The following is a 25,983-nucleotide window of genomic DNA, read 5'->3' on the forward strand; positions in this document are numbered from 1 at the left end:
AAACGTTGTTCCTTTTTATCGTTTATCTTTACTTGTCACTTGTACTGGCCGCGATTTTGAATCGGGGCAAACATCAGGAGCACCCAAAGGTTCCTTTCGGTAAATATCTATCTGGAAATAGGATTAAATTTTAAAGAAAATCTGTAGTTTTCTCCGGTAAAATGTTAGCTCCAGGTTTTTGGAGAAGCAAATGTCTCAATAAAAATGCGAAGAAAGGTCAGCTAACATTATCGTAAAGCCGACAACAGCTCGTAGATCCGGGTTTCCTAAAACTTTCTGCAACTTGAATCTTTAGCTTAAAGGGCCACCGACAACCAGTGTCCTTTGTGCGCCTTTGTTGTTGTTATCATTCAGGAAATCGTCTGGTCCGCTCACATGTCAAAGTGACAAAAACACGAGTGAGAGGAACGAGAAGATGGACGCAACTTTTTTAGACATCACAGCGGATAGTGTCGGTAGTGATTGTGAAGAACGGCCTGTGAAGCGCTATGGCTCTTCCATAGCTCGTAGAAGCAACGATGATGTCGGGAAAACTTCACAAGTTCATCCAAGCAGAGTGGTGAGTTGAAAATTTTTGTCGGTGTGATTGTTTTGGTACGCTGTTCGAAATAGAAATAAGCTTAGGTTTAGAAAGTTGGGTCGTCCTTTGGTTTGTTTTTAGAGCTGCCAATGCAAGAACACTTGTAGCCGAAAAAGTGAAAAACACCACGGATGCGTTTGTTTTTGCTTTTAACACGAACACAACACTCAAATAACCACGGCAATAAAATATTTAAATATCAAGAAAACTATTTACTAAGTTTGGAGCTACGGGCTTACAAAACACGACGATATAAAGCGATGAAATTTGACTTTCCGAGTACACGTATTTTCTGTCTTACAGAAAATGGCTCCAATGACCAGCTCGCCCGCAATGCCGGACTTCAGTGTTGTCGGTGGCCCTTTATTAAGGGGGAAAAGACCTAAATTTGAATGAAATTTGAAGAGGTTTTAAGAAGGGATAGAGGAAAGAAAATGATTTTCGGAGCACTAACAGACAGGACAGTTGATACCCACGCAAGAGCACCCCAGGTTGCTAGTGGAACTAACTTGGTGTCCGTCTATCAATTATTAACTACAAATTCTAATTTTAAAACTTCACTAAATCTTCAATATTTCTTATTTCTCTTAATTTTACCAATCCTTCTATAAAAACTATCTCCTCCCAAATATACCCAAAAATCACCCCAAAATTCACAAAACATCCCAAAACATAGCGGTTCACGGGATGAGCGTAGAGTTTTTGCATTGCTTGAAACGTGAACGAGATATTTCCATTGAAGCCATGTCAAGTGGCGGAAAAATGGCGTTTAGGTAAAATTCTCCCTAAGCATCTGCACAGATCATACTATATATAGAACCTATGCAAAATAGCTGACATTTTAATATTCTTTTGTCTGCATTCAAATTAGCCTCACTAGCCTCGTTCACGGTGAAATATTCTTTTGATTTTTTAACTCAAGAACGAGGTTAGTGCTGGCGCAATTATATGCCTTAAAAAGGCAACTAAACGATCTGGGAATACAGGAGACAGGTTTTAAGTGTTTTGCTGAAATGTTCTCGTTGGGTACCCCTGAAACATGGCACGAATTACAGTGTTTTTATACGAATCCGGATATAAAACGTCGGCTGAAATAAAAAAGCTCTCGTACTTGTTGTCGTGGAATCTTTTACGGACTCCGCACTCGCCAGTTCACCAACTGAAGAGCACTGTATCTTTCCTTTTCTGAAGTTTTATTGCACTGAACATTCCAGCAATCGGACAATCTCCAATATCCAATCTACAGTTCACTATCCTCTATTCGCGTTTCGTTTCCTAATTTAGCTTAATAGATGCGTGCAATTACATCATTTTCAATTTTCACGCAGTACATTAACTTTGGACTTTGTCGGTTTACAGTTATGCAATCTGTTTTGTCACTAACTTAATCTTGCTCGCATTACATGTGATATCTTTCGTGACATTATTCATTCAATTAATTTTCTTATATTTTATCATGCAACGCACGTCAGTTCTTCTTTCCCGACCCTTGTTTTCGTTACGTTTTCTACGTTCTGAACTAGCTAAGCCTGGTGACCCCTTCAGTGATAAGCAGAAGCATATGTGTGAATCAGCATGCACGTGGAATAATCACAAGCACAAGCATGTAAGAAAAGGAAACTTATGTCGCTTATTGTGGGAAATAAGGGTAAGCCAAACTGCGCATGCGTACCGGTCGTCTTGAGCCTATTGCATTGTGGGAACGTCTTTTTTAGTCAGCTTATTCTTGTGTTTAGGTTTATGTTTTTATCACTAGTGGCAGTCAGGCCCTTAGATCAGTCAATCAGCCCGCAAATGTCGCATATAAACACTGGTAAATCAGTGATCTATTAATCATCACGAGGGTCATTCATTATTACGCACACCACTGTTGAACGTTGATCATCCCAGTTACATTCAAACCTGACTATTCATAATAGGAAAGCGAAATCTGGGAGGAGCAGGAGACTACCCAGGGACCAGGACTTGGTGTGGAGACAACTTCATCTGCCTCCAGGCTCCGCTCCCGCTCAGCAGTTTTCTACTCTCCCCAGATTCCGCTTGGCGTGTTCTTGAAGATGATGGTTTAACAAATTCTGTCATCAAACTGTACTCCGCCAGCAGAAGAGAAGATAGGGAGGCTGTGACCAGTACACACAACAAATACAAGATATAACTGAAGCGCAAAAGAAACATATGGGGTATGTTATTAAAAGACAGTTTAGACGGTGTTTAACAAAACCACGTTCTAAGCTATTTTCAATTTTGCAAACAGTCATATCTAAACATTGTCTGCTGCTGACAAGAAGTCTCGAATCCAGACTAGAAAAATTTTTATCTACTTAAAATAAAACACTTATGAACAGATTTGGAAGCCCACTGATTGTCTTAAGCCGCGCTCTAAGTTAGACTCTATTCAAATAACTGGCCCATGCTCTTGGAAAAGAAGGGTCGTGTATTAAAGGACAGTACCTGTATCTGGTTGGTATTAATAACGAAACGTGTTCTGGACTGAGACCTTATCACCCAACGAGGAAATTGAATATGAGGCCTCGGGGTGATGAGCAGTGTTCGTAAAGTCTCGAAAGAGATTGGAATCACTCGAAACTGTTCTTCGGAAATCTTCGGATGATGCTCGACAATGTTCGTATGCCGTATGCCGGCTGTACTACAGCCAATCCGTACGTGGTTCAATCTGAATCTTTACCTGGCAAACCATTTCTGTACGTGTTTCCATACGTGGACCTTATCTGTACAAGGGAAAGCATCCGTTCGTGAATACATTACATTCCGTAAGAGTGCCACTCCAACACTCTTTCGTTCTTTGTACTACAATCTGCAACTCTCTGACTGAAAACTGTTGTTCATCTCTTTTTTTTCTGACCAGAAAAGGAAACACCTATCACCCATCATCTAACACCTGTCAAGCGAAGTACATTTGCGCGGTTCCGTCATTAACATATTTTTGTTTACAACATTAGCCCTACGACTTTTCGTTTAGATTCTTGTACAATTCTGGTTCAGATCTGGTCAAATTCTTCTTCTTCTTCTTCTTCCTCCAAGAAACCTCACCTCCTTTAAAACTGAAGATTCTTGTGAGGGTTCGTTAAAAGTAAATCAAGAAATCAATTTAAACGAGATGAGGAATATAAAAGTTGTAAAGAACACTTTGCAGAGTTAAAACTATACTTTAATAACGATAAACTTTCGAAGAAAATAACGTTAAAGGTTATTACATAACAACAAGGCAAACATTATATTTAGAGAAGGGACGGACTTTTCCATAAATTACTGTTGTGTAGAAGGTGGTTCTAATAAAAAATTCAGTACGGAGATTGCACAACAAAACTTAATCTCTCTCTGAAAGCCACCTTAGCTCAAAGGTGTTACACCCATGATGATTAAAACACTATGTCAAATTAAACGAAACTACTAACAACCGTGAATTCGATTTAAATCGCGTGGAAATAGACCAAGAATGATTGAAAATGCGAGAGAAAGGACATTTCCAGGACATTCACGTAGAAGAACGAAGTTGTTTACGAAAACCATTTCAAACATACTTAATTGTTAAAAAGGACGGGTTGCTTGTAGTGATAAAACACCTGTTTCACGCCAAACAAACCATTGTTAGTTACGGAAACACACTTTATTGAAAAGGCCCTTAAAGGCGAGTTGCCGCGGAGATGTTTCACACCTAATTCATGATAGGAGAAAGTATACGTTGATGATAACTATAAACAGATAAAGTACAACTACAAAGTACAAATAGTAGGCAAACTATGAGCTTAAACAGAGCTATTTTCTCACAGTGGGGAGAACACTAATTTTTCTATATCAGCAGGGGAAATCTTACCAGAAAACGGAAGTTTCCCTTATTTTTCAATATTTTCCGAATACTCATAATAAATTGTGGTATAGTTTTAAATTCCCAACACTAAAACAAGCAACTGTTACAATCTTTCAAGTTCTAAAACAATATATGCAAACACTTTTCATCATCAGTAATTTTTATCTTCTAACAATTGTTAACAATACTGAAACATTACTTTAACATTTCCATCGATTTAATCGGTGACACTGCCCCTTTAAGAATATTGTAAGAGATTTTTGAAGTTGAACAGTACATTCCTTTCCGTAAAACATTGTGTTATGTCTTAATACTTATAGATAGAAATATGGAAAAAAATTCTTCTTCAATAGGTAGCTAGGTCTAATCATGTCTGTTGCAGTCATTTTCTATCAAGGATCATATGGATGAGGGTAAGTGTTACAAGTGTTAGAGGACTTCTTGAGGAAAGAGAGCCACTCCAACACTTTTCTGTGACAGTTCTTTATTCTGTACTGTTCATCTTCTCAACAATCTCTGACTCTCCTGAAAACTCTCGTTCATCCCTTTTTATCCTGACCAGAACCAACCTGTCAAGGTAACGCCTATCATCCATCGTTTAACACCTGTCAAACGAAGTATGCTTGCGCAGTTCAGCCATTAACAGTTTTTTGTTTACAACGTTAGCTCTAACAAGGAGTGTCAACTGATTAATAATCAATTAACCTTAAATACGAGTCTGAGACAATTTTGCCTTAAATTGCACTTAATGCTGTCATATCCACGGACACTTGGCTCCATCGGTTCAACTGTAGTTCGCACTTTCCAAACATGATCAATTATTTTGACAAGTGCCATCACACATCAAAGTACCAGTCGAATATCCGAGCTTATCGTATAAATATGTCGATATTCAACTAAATTTAAAGCATTGAATAACCTAATTCGTGATCGAAACTTCTCAGTAAAGTTTCGAACTGACCTCCAATATCTCTTCATAAACCTTAATTTAAAAACAAATTTGGTTCCATACCAAGGTACGACACCACAGAAGCTTAGGGAACAAGTCACATCAAATAAGGCAGCCCTCAAATACGGTCTCTCAGAGAAATGCCGAGTAGACAACTGGTGGCTAATTAAGAAGTTAAGCGTCTGTAAATGATGATCAGTGCCGGATAAATAAAACGCAAAAGTGTGGTGAACTTCTGACACTTAGTTATTTATGCTTTCATTTTACAAAACTTAATAATTAAGTTTGGTTTTCGCTACCATCTCTTGCTGCAACCCTAAGTTTCAAACCTTGACACGTGTCAAAGGGTTCTAAGTGCTGGGTTGAGGATAAAATCCCGAGACGAACTTTGGGTATAACTTTGAGTAAAACGTTTTCAAGACAATCTGGTAGTCAAACTGGTTTAAAAATTCTTTTTTCCCAAAGAGAACAATTCATTGTCTCCTGCTTTTGCACAGTCTGTCTTTAAACACTGTCTTCACCGCATGCCTCAAAGTTTTTATCCGCCAAAAGTAGACAAGAGGGTTTAATGAGCTGTTCAAAAAGGCAATCGTTGAAGCAACTACATAGGCTGTTTTCACAAGAACTGTGTAGCCCCAGACTTTGTGTGTTAATTTAACACATAGTAACGGCAGAAAACATGCTGTAAAAACACCAACAATAATTATCATATTGATTGTTGATTTCTTGTAACGTAGAATGTTCCTTAAGGGAGTTGCCTTTTCTCCTATTTTCGATCTCATAAATATAACTTCAGTGCCTATTCGTCGCTCATGCTGTCGAACGCAGCGCAAGATGTTGGCATACGCTAAAAAAGTTGATAACAAACACAACGAGAGTACTGTTACAAAAATAGTGTTGTAAACTTCCGGGCGAATGAGAAACACTCGAAACAGTGCCAAAGTGATAAGGAAGATCCAAAAACACGCTACCGCGAACAGAACGCGCCGTACAGTGACGAATTCGTCGTAGCGCAAATGGAAGAACAGCGCAAGACACCTTTCAATGGTAGCTCCAGCCATGGTGAAGACAGACGCACCCGAAGTTATATTTGCAAGGCATTCAACAACCATCCTGGTAACGCAGTACATCTCTAAGCGATGCAAAATCTCACCGATCTTGTGAATTACGAAGCATGGCTGTGTTAGCAATCCAACTGCCAAATCGCTGATGGCAAGACAGCAGACCAAGACATTTGAGGGCGAATGGAGTGCTGAGGATTTCCGCACGGTGAAAATCACAACTGCATTTCCAGTGATGGCCGTTAAGGCGAGCACCACATTCACAATCGCAGTCAAAATGTGGGTAACGTAGAGATATTGCGTTGAGTTAAAATTCACATCGAACAGGAAACATGCTTCTTTTTGCAGATAAATGGATGGATCGGTTGAATTTTTCGCTGGAAAAATGTTTAAATCCACCTGCATATCGTTTCAGTAATTGATTCAGACTCCAATGAAACCGAAATCTTATAACATCTGTATATTTAATTTCCCGTATATATTAAAACTTGGAAAGCTCTCAGAATATCATCCAGTCACCGACCACAGTGTGACCGCACCTTATATGCAACAAATTATTCCTAAAAGGCCATTTGCGACGGAAGACACATTAACTAATAAAATATTAATATTCAGTGGTTTTCCCATCGAAAAGCCTGCCTACTGATTTAATCTTGCTGAAATTAAAATTGATTCCAATGTAACACCGCCTGGCTAATTTGCGACGATTGTAAACTAACTGTATTTATTAATGCTTTCAACTCTTTATCCTCTTTTGGCTCTCAAGATCATCTACAAGGGACTTGGCGTAATTTTACGATACTTCTTCGGCAAATTTGGTCTTTTATTAAGTCTCGATTTTACAATCCAAGGGGCGCCATAATCAACATAAGGGTAAGTGTTACAAGTGTTAGAGGACGTCTTTGGGAAAGAGAGCCACTCCAACACTCTTTTCTGTGACAGCTCTTTATTCTGCAAACATGATTAATTATTCATCACACATCAAAGTAGCAGTCGAATATCCGAGCTTATCGTATAAATATGTAGATATTCAACCAAGCATTGAATAACATAATTCGTGATCGAAACTTCTCAGTGAAGTTTCGAACTGACCTCCAATATCTCTTCATAAACCTTAATTTAAAAACAAATTTGGTTCCATACCAAGGTACGACACCACAGAAGCTTAGGGAACAAGTCACATCAAATAAGGAAGCCCTTAAGTACAGTCTTTCAGAGAAATGCCGAGTAGACAACTGGGCCGGGTTGTTCGAAAGCGGATTAACGCTAATCCACGATTAAAAGTTAACCGAGGGTTGTTGTCTCGCTCATTAAAAATGATTTTTAAGGCTCATATTAAGCTAATGGTAAAGAAAAGTCTAAGGTAAAACTTAGGGACAAAAATCTTTTGAAGGAACCCTTATAGATTAGTAAATATACTCGAATCAAAGTTCACGTTAACCCAGGATTAGCTTAATTAGGCTTGGAACAACTGGGCCCTGGTGGCTAAGAAGTTAAGCGTCTTTGAATGATAATCAGTGCCGGATAAATTAAATGCAAAAGTGTGGTGAACTTCTGACACTTAGTTATTTATACTTTCATTTTACAAAACTTAATAATTAAGTTTGGTTTTCGCTACCATCTCTTACCGCAACCCAAAGTTTCAAACCTTGTTACGTGTCAGAGGGTTCTAAGTGCTGGGTTGAGGATAAAATCCCGAGACGAACTTTGGGTAAAACTTTGAGTAAAACGTTTTCAAGACAATCTGGTAGTCAAAACTGGTTTAAAAATTCTTTTTTCCCAAGAGAATAAATCATTGTCTCCTGCTTTTGCACAGTCTGTCTTTAAACACTGTCTTCACCGCATGCCTCAAAGTTTTTATCCGCCAAAAGTAGACAAGAGGGTTTAATGAGCTGTTCAAAAAGGCAATCGTTGAAGCAACTACATAGACTGTTTTCACAGGAACTGTGTAGCCCCAGACTTTGTGTGCTAATTTAACACACAGTAACGGCAGAAAACATGCTGTAAAGACACCAACAATAATTATCATATTGATTGTTGATTTCTTGTAACGTAGAATGTTCCTTAAGGGAGTTGCCTTTTCTCCTATTTTCGATCTCATAAATATAACTTCAGTGCCTATTCGTCGCTCATGCTGTCGAACGCAGCGCAAGATGTTGGCATACGCTAAATATGTTGATAACAAACACAACGCGAGTACTGTTACAAAAATAGTGTTGTAAACTTCCGGGCGAATGAGAAACACTCGAAACAGAGCCATAGCGATGAGGAAGATCCAAAAACACGCTACCGAGAACAGAACACGCCGTACAGTGACGAATTCGTCGTAGCGCAAATGGAAGAACAGCGCAAGACACCTTTCAATGGTAGCTCCAGCCATGGTGAAGACAGACGCACCCGAAGTTATATTTGCAAGGCATTCAACAACCATCCTGGTAACGCAGTACATCTCTAAGCGATGCAAAATCTCACCGATCTTGTGAATTACGAAGCATGGCTGTGTTAGCAATCCAACTGCCAAATCGCTGATGGCAAGACAGCAGACCAAGACATTTGAGGGCGAATGGAGTGCTGGGGATTTCCACACGGTGAAAATCACAACTGCATTTCCAGTGATGGCCGTTAAGGCGAGCACCACATTCACGATCGCAGTCAAAATGTGGGTAACGTAGAGATATTGCGTTGAGTTAAAATTCACATCGAACAGGAAACATGCTTCTTTTTGCAGATAAATGGATGGATCGGTTGAATTTTTCGCTGGGAAGCTGTTTAAATCCACTTGCATCTCCGTTTCAGTAATTGATTCAGACTCCAATGAAACCGAAATAACAGCTGTCTATTGAGTTTTCCGTATATATTAAAACTTAGAAAGCTCTCAGAATATCATCCAGTCACCGACCACAGTGTTACCACATCTTATATGCAACAACTTATTCCTAAAAGACCATTTACGACGGACGACACATTAACTAACAAAATATTAATATTCAGTGGTTTTGCCATAAAAGCCTGCCGACTTCATTTCATGAAATCTTGCTGAAATTAAAATTGTTGTTAGTCTAAGCGACGCTTGGCTAATTTGCGACGATTGCAAACTAACTGTATCTATTAATGCTTTCAACTCTTTATCCACTTTTGGCTCTCAAGACCATCGACAAGGGACTCCTCTTTGACATTTTCTTGGCGTGATTTTACGATACTTGTTTGGAGAATTTGGTCTTTTATAAAGTCTTGTTTTTACAAAACCCAGGGGCGCCATAATCAACATAATGACACCTCTTTCATGGTTCTATTTTGTAGAAAAATAACCGAAAAGTGAACACCAACAATTACTTGGGCTTTCAATAAAGGGAATATTTTATCTTACAAAAATAGCACCAGGTCTTGATTGGCCATGATGCCAAGTAAAATTTTAAAATTGCGTGTGAGATGCCATCTTATATGAAGAAAAGGTATTTCTATACCCTCGTTTGTTCAGCTGTGTTTAATGAATATGGATGACGTCACAAAATTAGAGCCTTCTGTGTTGGACTTGTTAATGAACTTACGTAATTCAAAGGGTGACTGAAAGAACACAATATCGCCCACTGATTCTGTCAAATGATAGCAAAATTCTTGCATGTTGCGTTGGCATAGATATGGCTTTAACTTCCAGCCAAAAAATTACTGAGGAACGTCTTGTCGAACAACATCGAACGTTGCGTCGGAGGCAATCTCTTAGATGAGTCATTTCATATTTTGCTTAATTTAATTGCAGTTCTGCGCACAATGTAATTACGTTTTCAGAGTCTAGTTGTCTACAACCAAAGGGTTACTGGTTGCGTTTAAAGCGCCCACAGGGACAAAGTAAGGTAACCAAAGAAAAATGACCAATGATCCATCCATACAATTGTGGTCATAATGGATGATAACAAATTTAAATCGCCGTAAAAAAAGTTTTTAGAATACTTTCAAAAATACTAAAAAAATGCTATCGGTGTAGAAAATTGAGCACGTGATTACTAGTATCCGTTTTGTTTTAGCCCCAGTTGTATAACTCGAACAATATCGAACCTTGCGTCGGAGGCGATCTCTTAGATGAGTCATCTCATATTTCGCTTAACTTAATTGCAGTAAAAAAAAAAAAAAGAAAAAAAAAAAAACTTAATTATAGTTCTGCGCACAATGTAATTTAGTTTTCAGAGTTTAGTTGTCTACAACTAAGGGGTTACTGGTTGTGTTTTAAGCGCCCACATGGACAAAGTAATTAAGGTAACCAAAGAAAAATGACCAATGATCTGTCCATACAATTGTAGTCATAATATGGATGATAACAAATTTAAATCGCCGAAAAATGCTTTTAGAATACTTTCAAAAATACTATAAAAATGCCATCAGTATGGAAAATCAAACACGTGATTACTAGTATCCGTTTTGTTTTAGCCCAGTTGTATAACTCATGTTTGTCCTTCTATCCTAAGCCCAATAGAATTCATATATATTTTTTGGCATCCCGCAGTTTTTTACTTACTAACACCAAAGTGACGCTGCCCGCGCCCATCGCATTTACAATGATCCTATTATTGCCCAGAAGATACAAAACTGAATGCAAGGCTGGCACTACGGCAAAGGGCAGATTTATTAGTGGCCAATATGTCGACTAATAGAATTAGTCTTCCTCAGGGCCAGAGCTATACTGAAGGAAAATATAATAACGGCTCCTTAAATTAAAGTTTGAAAAATACATGGAAAAACACGATTGGCTAACACATGATATGATGACAGCGTACTTGTAAATATGAGATAACAAAAATATACTAACGGCTCCTAAAATTAAAATTTGAAAAAATACATGCAAAAAAATGATTGGCTAATACATGACATGAAGGCAGCGTACTTGTAAATATGAGATAACAAAAATATAGAAGTGTATAATCAAGGTTCAGCGTTCGTTTTTCCTGTTAATGCCTTCTGGAGATAACGTTTTCCCTCTATGAATTAGGAAAGCCTCGCGTGCCTTACGGCGGGAGGCATTGATGGTGGGTTGTAGTTCGAGAGGGACAAGTCGCATGTCCGCAGAAGAGTGACCTGGTAAGTTGAAGTGTGTAGGGACTGCTGCTGTGGAGTTGGCGTGATGTGGGTTGTTTGTCGCTTGTCTGTGTTCTGTGAACCTTTCACGGATCGTGCGTTTGGTTTCCCCTATATACTGTTTTTTACATTTTTTACATTCAATCATATATGTAAGATTAGTAGAATTACAGGTTATATGTTGTTTTATTTGTCTTGTTTCGCCGGTGTTGCTAAAAGTGTACGAAGTTCTTGCATCGTCAATGTAAGGGCAAGTGAGACATCCATGAGTGGAGTTGCAGCGGAAAGTGCCAGAGGTGAGCTTGGGTGTCGTGTTAGGGTTCTTTAGTTTTGCTCGAACCAAAAGGTCGCGAAGGTTTGGTGAACGACGGTAAGCGATGAATGGTTTATCTTTGAATATTTTTTGAAGGCGATCTGTGGAGTTGAGAATAGGTTGTTTCCTGTGAAGTATTTCGTGGATATTAGGTAGTGCTGGGTTATAAGTGATGGTGAAGGGGACTGGGGTGTTGGATTTATCTTTATCATGATTATGTTCCTGTAATGTCTCACTTCTGGGTATCTGTTTGGCTCTTAAGATTTGTTCTTTCACAAAACGGTCTTTATAGCCTCGTTTTGTTAAATATGAGAGCAATTCTGCTGATCGATGTTCGAATAATTCGTCTTTGGAGCAAATCGGACGTAAACGGAGAGCTAGGCTGTAAGGGATGGCTTTTTTTGTATGATAAGGATGACTTGAGGAATGGAGTAAATACTGGTGTTTGTCTGTAGGCTTGTAATAGAGATCGGTTTCGATTTTTCCATTTTCGAGTTGAATATTAACGTCCAGGAAAGGAATAGAAGTTGTAGATCGTTCACTAGTGAACTTAATAGTAGGGTGGATGTTGTTGAGGTATGTGATGAAGTTGTCTAGCTTTTCTTCTCCGTGTGTCCAGACCATCAGAATGTCATCTATGTACCGGAGCCAGAGAAACGGTTGATCAGCGTAATCCTTTAGTGCTTTTCTCTCAAATTCCCCCATAAACAGGTTTGCGTAAGCAGGTGCCATTCTGGTCCCCATGGCCGTACCATGTTGTTGTATAAAATGTTCGTCGTTGAAGACAAAGTTTTTCATAGTCAGAATCATTCTTAGAAGGTCGCAGATAGATTCCGTAGGGACGGATTTATCAGTTCGTTGGCCAAGAGCTATATTACATGCGTTGATTCCTTCGTTAGTAGGGATGTTCGTGTATAGAGATGATACATCAAGGGTAACAAGTATGGCATTGCTGGGGAGGGCGTCGATATCTTTAAGTTTGTTTAACAGGTGGGTGGTGTTCTTTACATACGATGGAAGTGACTGCACCAAAGGATTAAGATGGAAACTAACGAATTCCGATATCTTTCCAGTAGGATGCCCATTTGCAGAGACAATGGGTCGACCTGGATTTCCGGCTTTGTGGATTTTAGGTAGGATATAAAAACGACCAGCTTTAGAATCTTGAGGGGTTAAGTAGTTGTGAGTTTCTTTGTCTATAATGCCCTTAGAAAGAAGCCTTTTGAGGTAGAAACGTACCCTTTTGTTGATACCTTCGGTAGGATCTTCGTTGACTTTCTTGTAGAACTGTTGATTGTTTAATTGTCTGTAGCATTCGTTTAAATAGTCTTGTCTGTCCATCACCACAGTACCAGATCCTTTATCAGCAGGTTTGATGATGATGTCCGTTCGTCGTTGTAGTTTTTTAAGGGCGTGACGTTCTCTGCGGGTTAAGTTGTCACGGATGCGTGTTGGTTTGGCGTTCATAATGTCTGTTTTTAGGGTGTCGATATAAATGTTGAGAATTCGATCACGGTCTGACGGAGGACACCAAGTACTTTTGAGGCGGAATGGATTAAGTGTTAATTCTTGTGTCTTCTCTTCGTTGTAGAAATACTCTTTCAATCGCGGACGTCTTGAAAAATCATTGATGTCAGCTTTAACCTGAGCCCAGTCGATGTGTCTAGGGGTCGGACAAAAGGTTAGACCTCTTGACAAAAGAAGTATTTCATCGTCAGTCATTGTGACGTTTGAGAGGTTAATAACGGTGGATGTGTCAAGGCGAATTGGTGTTTTATTTCTAGAAAAAGAGTTAGATCGGCGAACTCTGCGTGTTACGCGGGATGCCCTGAGGGGGCATACCGTGTCTAAAAACGGGACGATTTCTTTTTACGCGGGATGCCCTGAGGGGGCATACCGTGTCTAAAAACGGGTCGATTTCTTTTTACGCGGGATGCCCTGAAGGGGCATACCGTGTCTAAAAACGGGTCGATTTCTTTTTTTTCTTCCTCGTAGTCACAAATCGGTACATTAATTTATTACGCGGGATGCCCTGAAGGGGCATACCGTGTCTAAAAACGGGTCGATTTCTTTTTTTTTTTTTCTTCGTCGTATGCACAAATCGGTACATTAATTTATTCATTAAACTCTCCCCTCTCCTACTCGGGATGTATTGTCCTGATTGTCTTCAACAAAAGCAAGCCAATCAAAATCCATTCTTGTCGCTTATATTGGGAGGGAGAGGACCCACTCGCCCCTACCTGTGTGACGTCAAAGCATCATTTAATTACGCGGGATGCCCTTAGGGGGCATACCGTGTCTAAAAACGGGTCGATTTCTTTTTTTTCTTTTTTTTTTTTTTCTTCCTCGTAGCTACAAATCGGTACATTAATTTATTCATTAAACTCTCCCCTCTCCTACTCGGGATGTATTGTTCTGATTGTCTTCAACAACAGCAGGCCAATCAAAATCCATTCTTGTCGCTTATATCGCGAGGGAGGGGACCCACTCACCCTTACCTGTGTGACGTCAATGCATCATTTGATATATTTATTAAAGACGGATTAAGTCGCGCCATATTGTTTTAACATGTTCTGGACTCAAGTGTGCCGTTTTCAAAGGGAAATTTCACCATTTTGAAGCGGTAAATCGAAAGAATAACTTCTAAGAAGCACCCGACACGTAAAACGGTGGAAATTGGTGAGTTCTTAGTGAAGGAATCGTGCTTTGTTTGACAGTCTTAGGCCACGACGCGAGACAGAAAAGAGGTCATTGAGAAGCTTACGTTATCGTAATGGAATTTGACAAATTTCCGCTGATAGTCTGAGTCGCGTAACACACGGAAAACAACGTAACGCGATCGTCGTGACTCAAACTATTCCATTAGCAAGGATAGTTTTATCAATCGGCAAAGCATACAGTTGGAATAAATGAATCAGCCCCAGCATCACGCGTAATGCCAGTGTAGCAGGCATCTTGTTAACACTGGATTAAACTTGTGTCGCCATATTGTTAACTTGTTCTGGACTCAAGTGTGCCGTTTTCAAACGGAAATTTCACCATTTTGAAGCGGTAAATCGAAAGAATAACTTCTAAGAAGCACTCGACATCTAAAACGGTGGAAATTGGTGAGTTCCTGGCGAAGGAATCGTGCTTTGCTTGACAGTCTTAGACCACGATTGCAGACAGAAAAAGGTCATTGAGAAGCTTACGTTATCGCAATGGAATTCCCGCAATTTCCCTTGAAACCCTGAGTAGCGTAACACAACTTGGGAAACAACGTAACGCGATCGTCGTGACTCAAACTATTCCATTAGCAAGGATAGTTTTATCAATCGGCGAAGCATACAGTTGGAATAAATGAATCAGCCCCAGCATCACGCGTAATGCCAGTGTAGCAGGCATCTTGTTCATTAAACTCTCCCCTCTCCTACTCGGGATGTATTGTTCTGATTGTCTTCAACAACAGCAGGCCAATCAAACTCCATTCTTGTCGCTTATATTGCGAGGGAGGGGACCCACTCACCCCTACCTGTGTGACGTCAATGCATCATTTGATATATTTATTAAAGACGGATTAAGTCGCGCCATATTGTGTTAACATGTTCTGGACTCAAGTGTGCCGTTTTCAAAGGGAAATTTGACCATTTTGAAGCGGTAAATCGAAGGAATAACTTCTAAGAAGCACCCGACACGTAAAACGGTGGAAATTGGTGAGTTCTTAGTGAAGGAATCGTGCTTTGTTTGACAGTCAGGCCACGACGCGAGACAGAAAAGAGGTCATTGAGAAGCTTACGTTATCGTAATGGAATTTGACAAATTTCCGCTGATAGTCTGAGTCGCGTAACACACGGAAAACAACGTAACGCGATCGTCGCGACTCAAACTATTCCATTAGCAAGGATAGTTTTATCAATCGGCGAAGCATACAGTTGGAATAAATGAATCAGCCCTAGCATCACGCGTAATGCCAGTATAGCAGGCATCTTGTTTTTTACGCGGGATGCCCTGAGGGGGCATACCGTGTCTAAAAACGGGACGATTTCTTTTTCTTCGTCGTAGTCACAAATCGGTACATTAATTTATTCATTAAACTCTCCCCTCTCCTACTCGGGATGTATTGTTCTGATTGTCTTCAACAAAAGCAGGCCAATCAAAATCCATTCTTGTCGCTTATATCGCGAGGGAGGGGACCCACTCACCCCTACCTGTATGACGTCAACGCATCATTTGATATATTTATTAAAAACGGATTAAATTTGTGGCGCCATATGTTGTGGACATGTTGTGGACTCAAATGTGCCGTTTTCAAACGGAAATTTCACCATTTTGAATCGGTAAATCGAAAGAATATCTTCTAAGAAGCACTCGACATCCTAAACGGTGGAAATTGGAGAGTTCCTGGCGAAGGAATCGTGCTTTGTTTGACAGTCTCGAGCCACGATGGGAGACAGAAAAGAGGTCATTGAGAAGCTTACGTTATCCTAATGGAATTTTCGAGATTTCCGGTGAGATCCTCTGTAGCGTAACACACGGGAAACAACATAACGCGATCTTCGTGACTCAAAATATTCCATTAGCAATGATAGTTTTATCAATCGGCGAAACATACAGTTGGAATAAATGAATCAGCCGCAGTATCTTGCGTATATGCCAGTATAGGCATCTTGTTCATTAAACTCACCCCTCTCCTACTCGGGGTGTATTGTTCTGATTGTCTTCAACAGAAGCAGGCCAATCGAAATCCATTCTTGTCGCTTACATCGCGAGGGAGGGGACCCACTCACCCCTACCTGTGTGACGTCAACGCATCATTTGATCTATTTATTAAAAACGGATTAAATTTGGGGCCATATTGTTTATAACATGTTCTGGACTCAAGTGTGCCGTTTTCAAACGGAAATTTCACCATTTTGAAGCGGCAAATCGAAAGAATAACTTCTAAGAAGCACTCGACATTTAAAACGGTGGAAATTGGTGAGTTCATGGCGAAGGAATCGTGCTTTGTTTGACAGTCCTTGACCACGACGCGAGACTAAAAAGAGGTCATTGAGAAGCTTACGTTATCGTAATGGAATTCCACACATTTCCGGTGAAAGTCTGAGTCGCGTAACACAAGGAAAACAACGTAACGCGATCGTCGTGACTCAAACTATTCCATTAGCAAGGATAGTTTTATCAATCGGCGAAGCATACAGTTGGAAAAAATGAATCAGCCCCAGCATCACGCGTAATGCCAGTAAAGCAGGCATCTTGTTTTTTTTTCTTCCTCGTAGTCACAAATCGGTACATTAATTTATTCATTAAACTCTCCCCTCTCCTACTCGGGATGTAATGTTCTCATTGTCTTCAACAACAGCAGGCCAATTAACATCCATTCTTGTCGCTTTAATCGCGAGGGAGGGGACCCACTCAACCCTACCGGTGTGACGTCAACACATCATTTGATCTATTTATTAAAAACAGATTAAATTTGTCGCCATATTGTTAACATGTTCTGGACTCAAGTGTGCCGTTTTCAAACGGAAATTTCACCATTTTGAAGCCGTGAATCAAAAGAATAACTTTTAAGAAATACCCGACATTTAAAACGGTGGAAATCGGTGAGTTCCTGGCGAAGGAATCGTGCTTTGTTTGACAGTCTTAGACCACGACGCGAGACTAAAAAGAGGTCATTGAAAAGCTTACATTATCGTAATGGAATTTCACACATTTCCGGTAATAGTCTGAGTCGCGTAACACAAGGTAAATAACGTAACGCGATCGCCGTGACTCAAACTATTCCATTAGCAAGGATAGTTTTATCAATCGGCGAAGCATACAGTTGGAATAAATGAATCAGCCCCAGCATCTCGCGTAATGCCAGTATAGCAGGCATCTTGTTCCTCGTAGCCACAAATCTGTATATTAATTTATTCATTAAACTCTCCCCTCTCCTACTCGGGATGTATTGTTCTGATTGTCTTCAACAGAAGCAGGCCAATCAAAATCCATTCTTGTCGCTTACATCGCGAGGGAGGGGACCCACTCACCCCTACCTGTGTGACGTCAACGCATCATTTGATCTATTTATTAAAAACAGATTAAATTTGTCGCCATATTGTTAACATGTTGTGGACTCAAGTGTGCCGTTTTCAAACGGAAATTTCACCATTTTGAAGCGGCAAATCGAAAGAATAACTTCTAAGAAGCACCCGACATTCAAAACGGTGGAAATTGGTAAGTTCCTGGCGAAGGAATCGTGCTTTGTTTGACAGTCTTAGACCACCACGCGAGACTGAAAAGAGGTCATTGAGAAGCTTACGTTATCGCAATGGAATTCCCGCAATTTCCCTTGAAACCCTGAGTAGCGTAACGCAAGGGAAACAACGTAACGCGATCGTCGTGACTCAAACTATTCCATTAGCAAGGATAGTTTTATCAATCGGCGAAGCATACAGTTGGAATAAATGAATCAGCCCCAGCATCTCGCGTAATGCCAGTATAGCAGGCATCTTGTTCCTCGTAGCCACAAATCTGTATATTAATTTATTCATTAAACTCTCCCCTCTCCTACTCGGGATGTATTGTTCTGATTGTCTTCAACAGAAGCAGGCCAATCAAAATCCATTCTTGTCGCTTACATCGCGAGGGAGGGGACCCACTCACCCCTACCTGTGTGACGTCAACGCATCATTTGATCTATTTATTAAAAACAGATTAAATTTGTCGCCATATTGTTAACATGTTGTGGACTCAAGTGTGCCCTTTTCAAACGGAAATTTCACCATTTTGAAGCGGCAAATCGAAAGAATAACTTCTAAGAAGCACCCGACATTCAAAACGGTGGAAATTGGTAAGTTCCTGGCGAAGGAATCGTGCTTTGTTTGACAGTCTTAGACCACCACGCGAGACTGAAAAGAGGTCATTGAGAAGCTTACGTTATCGCAATGGAATTCCCGCAATTTCCCTTGAAACCCTGAGTAGCGTAACGCAAGGGAAACAACGTAACGCGATCGTCGTGACTCAAACTATTCCATTAGCAAGGATAGTTTTATCAATCGGCGAAGCATACAGTTGGAATAAATGAATCAGCCCCAGCATCTCGCGTAATGCCAGTATAGCAGGCATCTTGTTCCTCGTAGCCACAAATCTGTATATTAATTTATTCATTAAACTCTCCCCTCTCCTACTCGGGATGTATTGTTCTGATTGTCTTCAACAAAAGCAGGCCAATCAAAATCCATTCTTGTCGCTTATATTGCGAGGGAGGGGACCCACTCAGCCCTACCTGTGTGACGTCAACGCATCATTTGATATATTTATCAAAAACGGATTAAATTTGTGGCGCGATATTGTTAACATGTTGTGGACTCAAGTGTGCCCTTTTCAAACGGAAATTTCACCATTTTGAAGCGGTGAATCGAAAGAATAACTTCTAAGAAGCACTCGACATCTAAAACGGTGGAAATTGGAGAGTTCCTGGCGAAGGAATCGTGCTTTCTTTGACAGTCTTAGACGACGATTGTAGACAGAAAAGAGGTCATTGAGAAGCTTACGTTATCGCAATGGAATTCCCGCAATTTCCCTTGAAACCCTGAGCACAAGGGAAACAACGTAACGCGATCGTCGTGACTCAAACTATTCCATTAGCAAGGATTGTTTTATAAATCTGCGAAACATACAGTTGGAATAAATGAATCAGCCGCGGCATCACGCGTAATGCCAGTATAGCAGGCATCTTGTTTCTTGTGTTATCTTCTTGGTTGTTTTGTGTTGCTGCGTTGATGGGAAGTTGTTGATTTTCCAGCGTTCTACGGTCGGGACTTTTACAATCAGTTTGATTTGTTCGCTCAGTGTTTGTGTCCGTGTCTTGTTGATAAGGTATCGTTAACAGTCTGTCAACGTCTTCGATATAAAAGGGGAAATCAGTGGGATAATATACCATTGTGTTATTGGCGTTTGACGAGGAGTCTCTTCCTATTTTGGTCAGGTACTTGACATTGAGTGTGGATTGTAAATGAGACACTATCTCAGAAACAAAGTTCATTAGACAGGAAAATGTTTCATGTTCGCAAAGGCCACGTAATTGGAAGTGCAGGTCAACTTTAGTTTTGTTTAGGCTTGTGAGTTTCTTTATGCACTCTTCTTCTAAAAGGCGCAGTTGGAGAAAACCAAGTTGATTTGTGTTGTCATTCCATTTTCAGAAGAAATCTTCACTGACAGGTTCAATAGCGGGGCGTAGCTTGGGCTTCAGACCTTTAGGAATAAATTTCTCTTGCAGATAAAATTGATAAGTTTTAAGATGAAATTCATGTCGCGTGACTTTCGTAGCAGTACGTTTGTACAGATTAAATGTCTGTTTCACCGCTGGTGTAAGAGAAGAAAAATCTCTGGTAAAAGAAAATGGAGGTCCCGGGTTCGGATTGATATCCATAGCGAGTAGGAGAAGCTCATAAGGGATGAGCGTGATCGATGTGCTGTGTAACACCTCTGCTGAAGACTAGGTGAGAAGCCATGAAAGGTATCGCGATGCTCAGCAGGGGTAGACTTGCAATGTTTCAGCAGTGGTACACAGGGAGACTCGTAAAAGTGTGAGGCCAATATAATGTTTGTGAAGACAATAGCCAAAACGGACATCAGTAGAATGAATGAGACAGGATAACAGCCATCCTTGGTGATTTGTAGAGAGGAGCGAGTGACCAGAAGGCAGGCACCTGCTGAAGGTCTATTTCAGAAACATTAGCCTAAAGTAATCACCTCAATTAAGAAAAGATATATTGCCTATAATTTATCTTCTCTTTATTGATCACCGCACAGGGCTAAGCACAGGGCGCTTGAGGGCGCTTTCGACACTGCTGATCCTGCGCAGTGTGGGGTACGCACGCTCGCGGCAAGAGTCTTCCCATTAACTGAGTGGTTAGAGCCGGCATTCGCGACCGATCGGTGTGTGGCGCTTTTTTGTGCTTAAAGGAATTGAATAGGCAAGGCAAGGCATCTTACATAGGTTCTACAACCAAAAATCCTCTAAAGCCATGCGGATTATAGTGTTCTGTTCATAGATACTTCTTCGACCAGGATCTCAGTATGCGGTTTGGCATAAGTTGGTGGAAATAGAAAGGGACAGTCACATATCTAGACACTGAGAATTATTAAAAAAAAATGTCGTTTTCCAATGTTTATTTCGTCTGTGCAACGAAAGTACAAGAGCAAGACGTTAAACGAGCAGAAATTGAGACATTATTGATCACTGGCTGGAGCGGAAAAGAAAACAGTTATTAAAGCCATTTCAATTAACAGTAGAAAATTAAGTGAAGACAATATTCTATCAGCTGGTTTGCTTTCTAAATTTGCATAAAGCGAATCATGCATAAAAGGGGAAATTTAAAGTTCACCTGCTGATCAACCCGACATCACTGATATTAGAAAATCGAGAATTTTGTAAATTTCATGTTTTTAAATCCTCTCCTACCGTCAGTAGTCTTAACTCATTAGTGCGTGTTTTGACGTCCACTTGGTAAAACTAAAGCCGAAAACAAACGATTTTAAAGCTCACTAAGTAATCGTGACGTCGTCTGCGAAGTTTTGGCTGAACTGTGGATAAACTGTCGGAAGTTAATCGGCAGGTGTTGCAATAACTCACGTAGTCAGTTTATTCAGTTGTAATATTCTCTGGCAGCGATTTCCCTTGTTGTGTGCCGCTATGGAAAGCCGAATGATGCAAAATTCAAGAAACGAAATTGGCTTCACGTTCAACAAATTTCCTGTCAAGGTCAAGGGATATTTCGACCAAGCTCAACAAAATTAAGTCACCTTCAACAAGTTTCCTCTCAAGGTCAAGATATTTCTTAATCAAGCTTTACAAAATTAATTCAACCTCAACAAATTTCGTCTCTGGGCCAAGAGATATTTGAGCCAAGCTTAACAACTGAAATTAACTCAGATTCAATGAAATTTCCTTCAAACTCAAGAGGTATTACTTCAAGCTCAATAAAATGATTTCAGTATCAAGACACTACAAATTAATCACCAAACGAATTTTCATATAACATCAAACCCACTCGAGGATCATGTTTAACAACTTGCCTCGGCAAGATCAAGCCTCGCAGCAACAGTCAACAAATCCGAATAAAATCAACAAACGAAATGGGTTGTCAACGACTGCTCTAAACGCTGTCAACAACCTCATACCCCACAATGCACTTTGCGTCTTTTCGTTTGCCCAAAAACCAAGATGGCTACCGACCTGGCGTCAACCACGACAGAATGGGAGAACTTCTTTGAAGAATTAATAAACTTAATAGAGTGGTTAAGAATTGTGCTTACGGCAAACGGCAAACGTAAGATTCGCGTTTATGTTTTCTTGAAAAAATGAGTGCATAGTTGATAATAGTGCAAAACAATTCCGGCCTTTGATGCCATCGCAAAACTACTCAATTTTACTAAGAAACTGAAAACAGCAAGCAGGCAAATGAAGGATAAACATGGTCACATGGTCTTATCTCACGTTTGCCGTTTGTCGTAAACGTAATTCTTGCCCTCACTATTGAACAATTATGAACGTCAGATACACTCTTTTTTTTTATAAGAATGTTGTTTTTCCGGCCCAGGCTGAATATTCTTATTTTTCTGCCGATTTTAGGCTGAAAATACTCTTACATTATTCTTAATTATAGCTTACAACATTTCCGTTTTATAATGTATTAGGCTATCAATATCAAAGAAAAGAATTTATCATGATGCTTTTTGCAGTTTAGTTCATTTCTTTTGTGCTGTATACTGTACATATGTATTACATGTACCGTTCATCGACTGTCATTAGCTTATTCAACATTTGGCTATAGCTGGTGTAGGTTTTTTCGTTTTGTTGGTTAGTTTTGCCGTTTAGAGAAAGAAATTATTTTATACGAGTAAGTTAAAAACGTATAGTTGTATTATATTAACAGATTTCCAACACACAAATATATCCTTTTCAAAATCTCAGCCTCGGGTTTATTCTTAAAATATTCTTAAAATTTCGCACGTTTCAGCCTCGATATGTTCTTATGAAATAAATTCTTATAAAAAAGGAGTGTAGTAAGGTACAAGAAAATATTGTTATTCGCCTTGAGTCAACCGTTCTTGCTCTTCAAAAATCAGTCATTGCTTTGGTGATCGAGAGAGGCCTAGAATTTGCCTCGTTTCTACAAGATATGTTCAGAAATATTCGTGTTTTGTCTATAGATTGGATAAGGAAAAGTGAAGCAGCCTCTGCATGCCGTAATCTGGCGATTTATTCGTTGGAAATCCCGAAAGTTGAGCGTACTGGAATCCCCCTTCTTTTTTCTCGCCTCTATCACTCCCCATCCTCTTCCCGGATTACGCCGGCCACGCAGGCAAAACATGATCTCTCGAGTGGGTTTGATGTTGAATGAAAATTCGTTCGGTGATTTATTTGCAGTTTCTTGATACTGAATTTATTTTGTTGAGCTTGAAGTAATACCTCTTGAGTTTGAAGGAAATTTTAAATATTTTAGCCCAAAAGTGTTTATTAGAATCATATATATTGTATTATTTTTTCTCAGACCACAAGGTTTTAGACTACAAGCGTTCACTGTAATTCATTACTTTGCTATAATGATTTAAGGTGTATACAGGGCCCCTTGGGATAACAGCTCTGTAGCTGATTGGGCCACCCTGTCTTAAATAAAGTTCACTTACTTACTAATAGAGTGTGTGCACGACGGCCATGTTGGAGGACCGAAACAATACAATGATATTCCTTTGGGAAATATATTCTATTTTTATGCAAATATCCTCTATTGTTTTAGTCCTCCAACATGGCCGCCATGCACACACTCTATACCGGCCCAGGACAATATTACATGATCCAACTCCAAATTTACTGCTGTTACTAAATGATTTCGAAAGCACAATGTCCATATTTGCAAAGAGCCTCAAGACGTGATACTTTTTTTCTCAGCTATGACATGTAGTCAGGAAATAATTGGCAACACTTTTACAGAGGAAATGTCGCCGCAAACCGTTTCTGTTAAAACAATCATGTTTTTTTGTCATCATCCATTCCAATCGACCTTTCTACTCAAAGTTGATAGGCTACTTAGAAGAAAACCTACTGGCTGATCAAACAGCTAGTATTTTAATAACGTTACCCAATTAACATTTTGGGTAGACAAAACTTACCTTCATCCGGGGCTAAAAAAATTTCTTGCCCCTTGATGAAGGTAAGTTTTGTTTAACCGAGATATTGGGTAATGTTATTAAAATACAAGCTGAACGATCAACCAGTTGTTTTATTCAGTCCATTGCTGATCCTGATCTATACGAAGATTCAGCTACAAAAATGACTCCTGTTTGTAGAAGTGTTCATTGAACGTACTTAAAATAAGCCAATAGGCCATTTTACAATTGTGTGCTTAGTGACTTGGCCTTGGATTGGAAGCGAGGCTGGGGTTGACCTTGTTTTGATACAGACCTCACTGCTTTTCATATGTAAATGCAACTAGTTAGCATAAGAACAGCATGATCTACATATGAAAAGCAATGAGGTTTGTATCAAAACAAGGTCACCCCCAGCCTCACTTCCAATCCAATGCCAGGTCACTTAGCACACAACTGTAAAATGGCCTATTGCAGCACGCGAGGTTCTGCAAAAACTCAACAAATTGAGTCCACAGATGCCGCTAATGAAAGCGGTCTTTAAAAATCCAGGATGAAAACCTGTAAATTAATGGCTAAAACGCTTTCCAATGAAAAGCAACCGTGTTTAAAGGGGAACTATGATGGAGTTTTGACCTCTTTTGTTAAAAATGGTGAAATAAGACCTTCACTTTGCTACAAAGTATTTCTAGAACAACGAGAGGAAAGAAATCAACTCAATTCTTGACAGGAAAAACTCGTACTCTATTCTAGTGCATTTTGGAAACAAAACTGATAAGAAAACTTGAAAAACATTAGCCTATAACATTTTTCAAGCTAGTTTCAATCCATTACGACCTACTCTGTCTCTGGCCAGAGGCACTAATCGACAATTTTATTGCACTGGAGTGATAATGTATTACAAAACTAGACAATTATTATTTTTTTTCTGTTGTCAGACAAACATTTTTGGGTTTTGAAATGACATCAAATTTTCGTGATACTTCCATCACAAACGTTCCGGAGGTTTGATCGAGTGAATGCTGTGTGCTTAATATTTTGAAGCAAACGAATTTAGTTCAGGTCTTAGTAATATGCACTTTTACTTATAAAAAGACCAACTGCTGTTCTTCAAAAACAGCTACAAGCTAATGGAAAATGGCACCATCATGACATGAGTCATTTTAAGCTGTTAGATCCTTTAAGTCAGCGTCGCTGCAAATTTCTGTATGAGCACACAACATCTCGGGCGATACATTTTCGTCCTCGGCTACTTGGAGATCAAACGAAAATATAGCGTAAAATCGTCATGATACTATATTTAACAATTATTTCACGCCAACGGCGGGCGTTGGATACGAGATGGTATAAATAGCAAATTATTAAAAACCAGATCTGATTGTATAATACAATTCCAGGGATTTGATTGGCTTTGCGGCCATGGTATATGAGCCATTATACCATGCCCGAGAAATAGGGACCATTAAATTGTCTTCTGGGTGCTCTCACATATCCAACAAGAGCTTGGAACGTGATAGCCACTTTAAGTTTAAAACAACCCGCTGCGTACTTGAAAAAACGAAGACAAAAAGCGATATATTACAGACCATTGACGCAAAAGTATCATGAACGAAAACACCTGTTTATTTGCAAGACCAAATATTAACCCTTGATTCAAGAAAAGTCAATTCCATCGCGCAGAATGCCTATTGTTCTCGGAACATTTACTTCCAGTTTAACAAAGTTCGTAGATCTGTCATATTACGCGCAATCATGGAGAGACTCTATGAAAGCGCTTCAGCCATTGGTTGCCAAGAATGCACGACGAAGTTCATTAATATGTTGCAGGTGGCAAACTAAACAATGAATGCAGCACGCTATTGTCTCGCAAAATCGCGAATATGCGCGTATTTCACCTTGAACGTTCAAATCCAGAGAATACATACACTTTACTTTATTTTGTTCAAAAGTTAAACCACAGAAAGAAAGATGAGATTTTCTATTTATTTTAGCGCGTGCGAGATCTCGATTATGTCGTAAATAAACTCGCTGCGAGGTGAGCAAAATTGAGCGCAGAAGCCAGAACAC

At 39.6% G+C, this 25,983-nt stretch overlaps 3 protein-coding genes across 3 annotated transcripts in view; all 3 read right to left on the reverse strand.

Moving 5' to 3' along the window:
- Positions 1–3,873: 3,873 nt before the first annotated feature.
- LOC146453281 (melanocyte-stimulating hormone receptor-like) lies at positions 3,874–6,824 on the reverse strand. Its single transcript, XM_085096821.1, has one exon. It carries the CDS (start codon positions 6,822–6,824, stop codon positions 5,832–5,834), a length of 993 nt encoding a protein of 330 aa, XP_084952947.1. The 3' UTR covers positions 3,874–5,831.
- A 545-nt stretch (positions 6,825–7,369) lies between these two features.
- The window catches only part of LOC146453282 (adenosine receptor A2b-like), a 30,729-nt gene continuing 12,115 nt past the window's right edge, over positions 7,370–25,983 (reverse strand). The window contains exon 2 of the mRNA XM_085096796.1: positions 7,370–9,251. Within this exon, the coding sequence (XP_084952922.1) occupies positions 8,212–9,204 (993 nt within the window). The 5' untranslated portion in view covers positions 9,205–9,251 and the 3' untranslated portion in view covers positions 7,370–8,211. The remainder of the gene's footprint in view (positions 9,252–25,983) is intronic.
- Positions 9,295–13,521, reverse strand: LOC146453283 (uncharacterized). Its single transcript, XM_085096822.1, has 2 exons — positions 11,711–13,521; positions 9,295–9,355 (listed from the first exon to the last, which is right to left on the reverse strand). Exons 1-2 carry the CDS (start codon positions 13,519–13,521, stop codon positions 9,295–9,297), a joined length of 1,872 nt encoding a protein of 623 aa, XP_084952948.1.

Source organism: Pavona decussata, unplaced genomic scaffold, assembly GCF_977016875.1.
Source record: "Pavona decussata unplaced genomic scaffold, jaPavDecu1.1 SCAFFOLD_339, whole genome shotgun sequence".
In the NCBI taxonomy this organism is placed as follows: domain Eukaryota; kingdom Metazoa; phylum Cnidaria; class Anthozoa; order Scleractinia; family Agariciidae; genus Pavona; species Pavona decussata.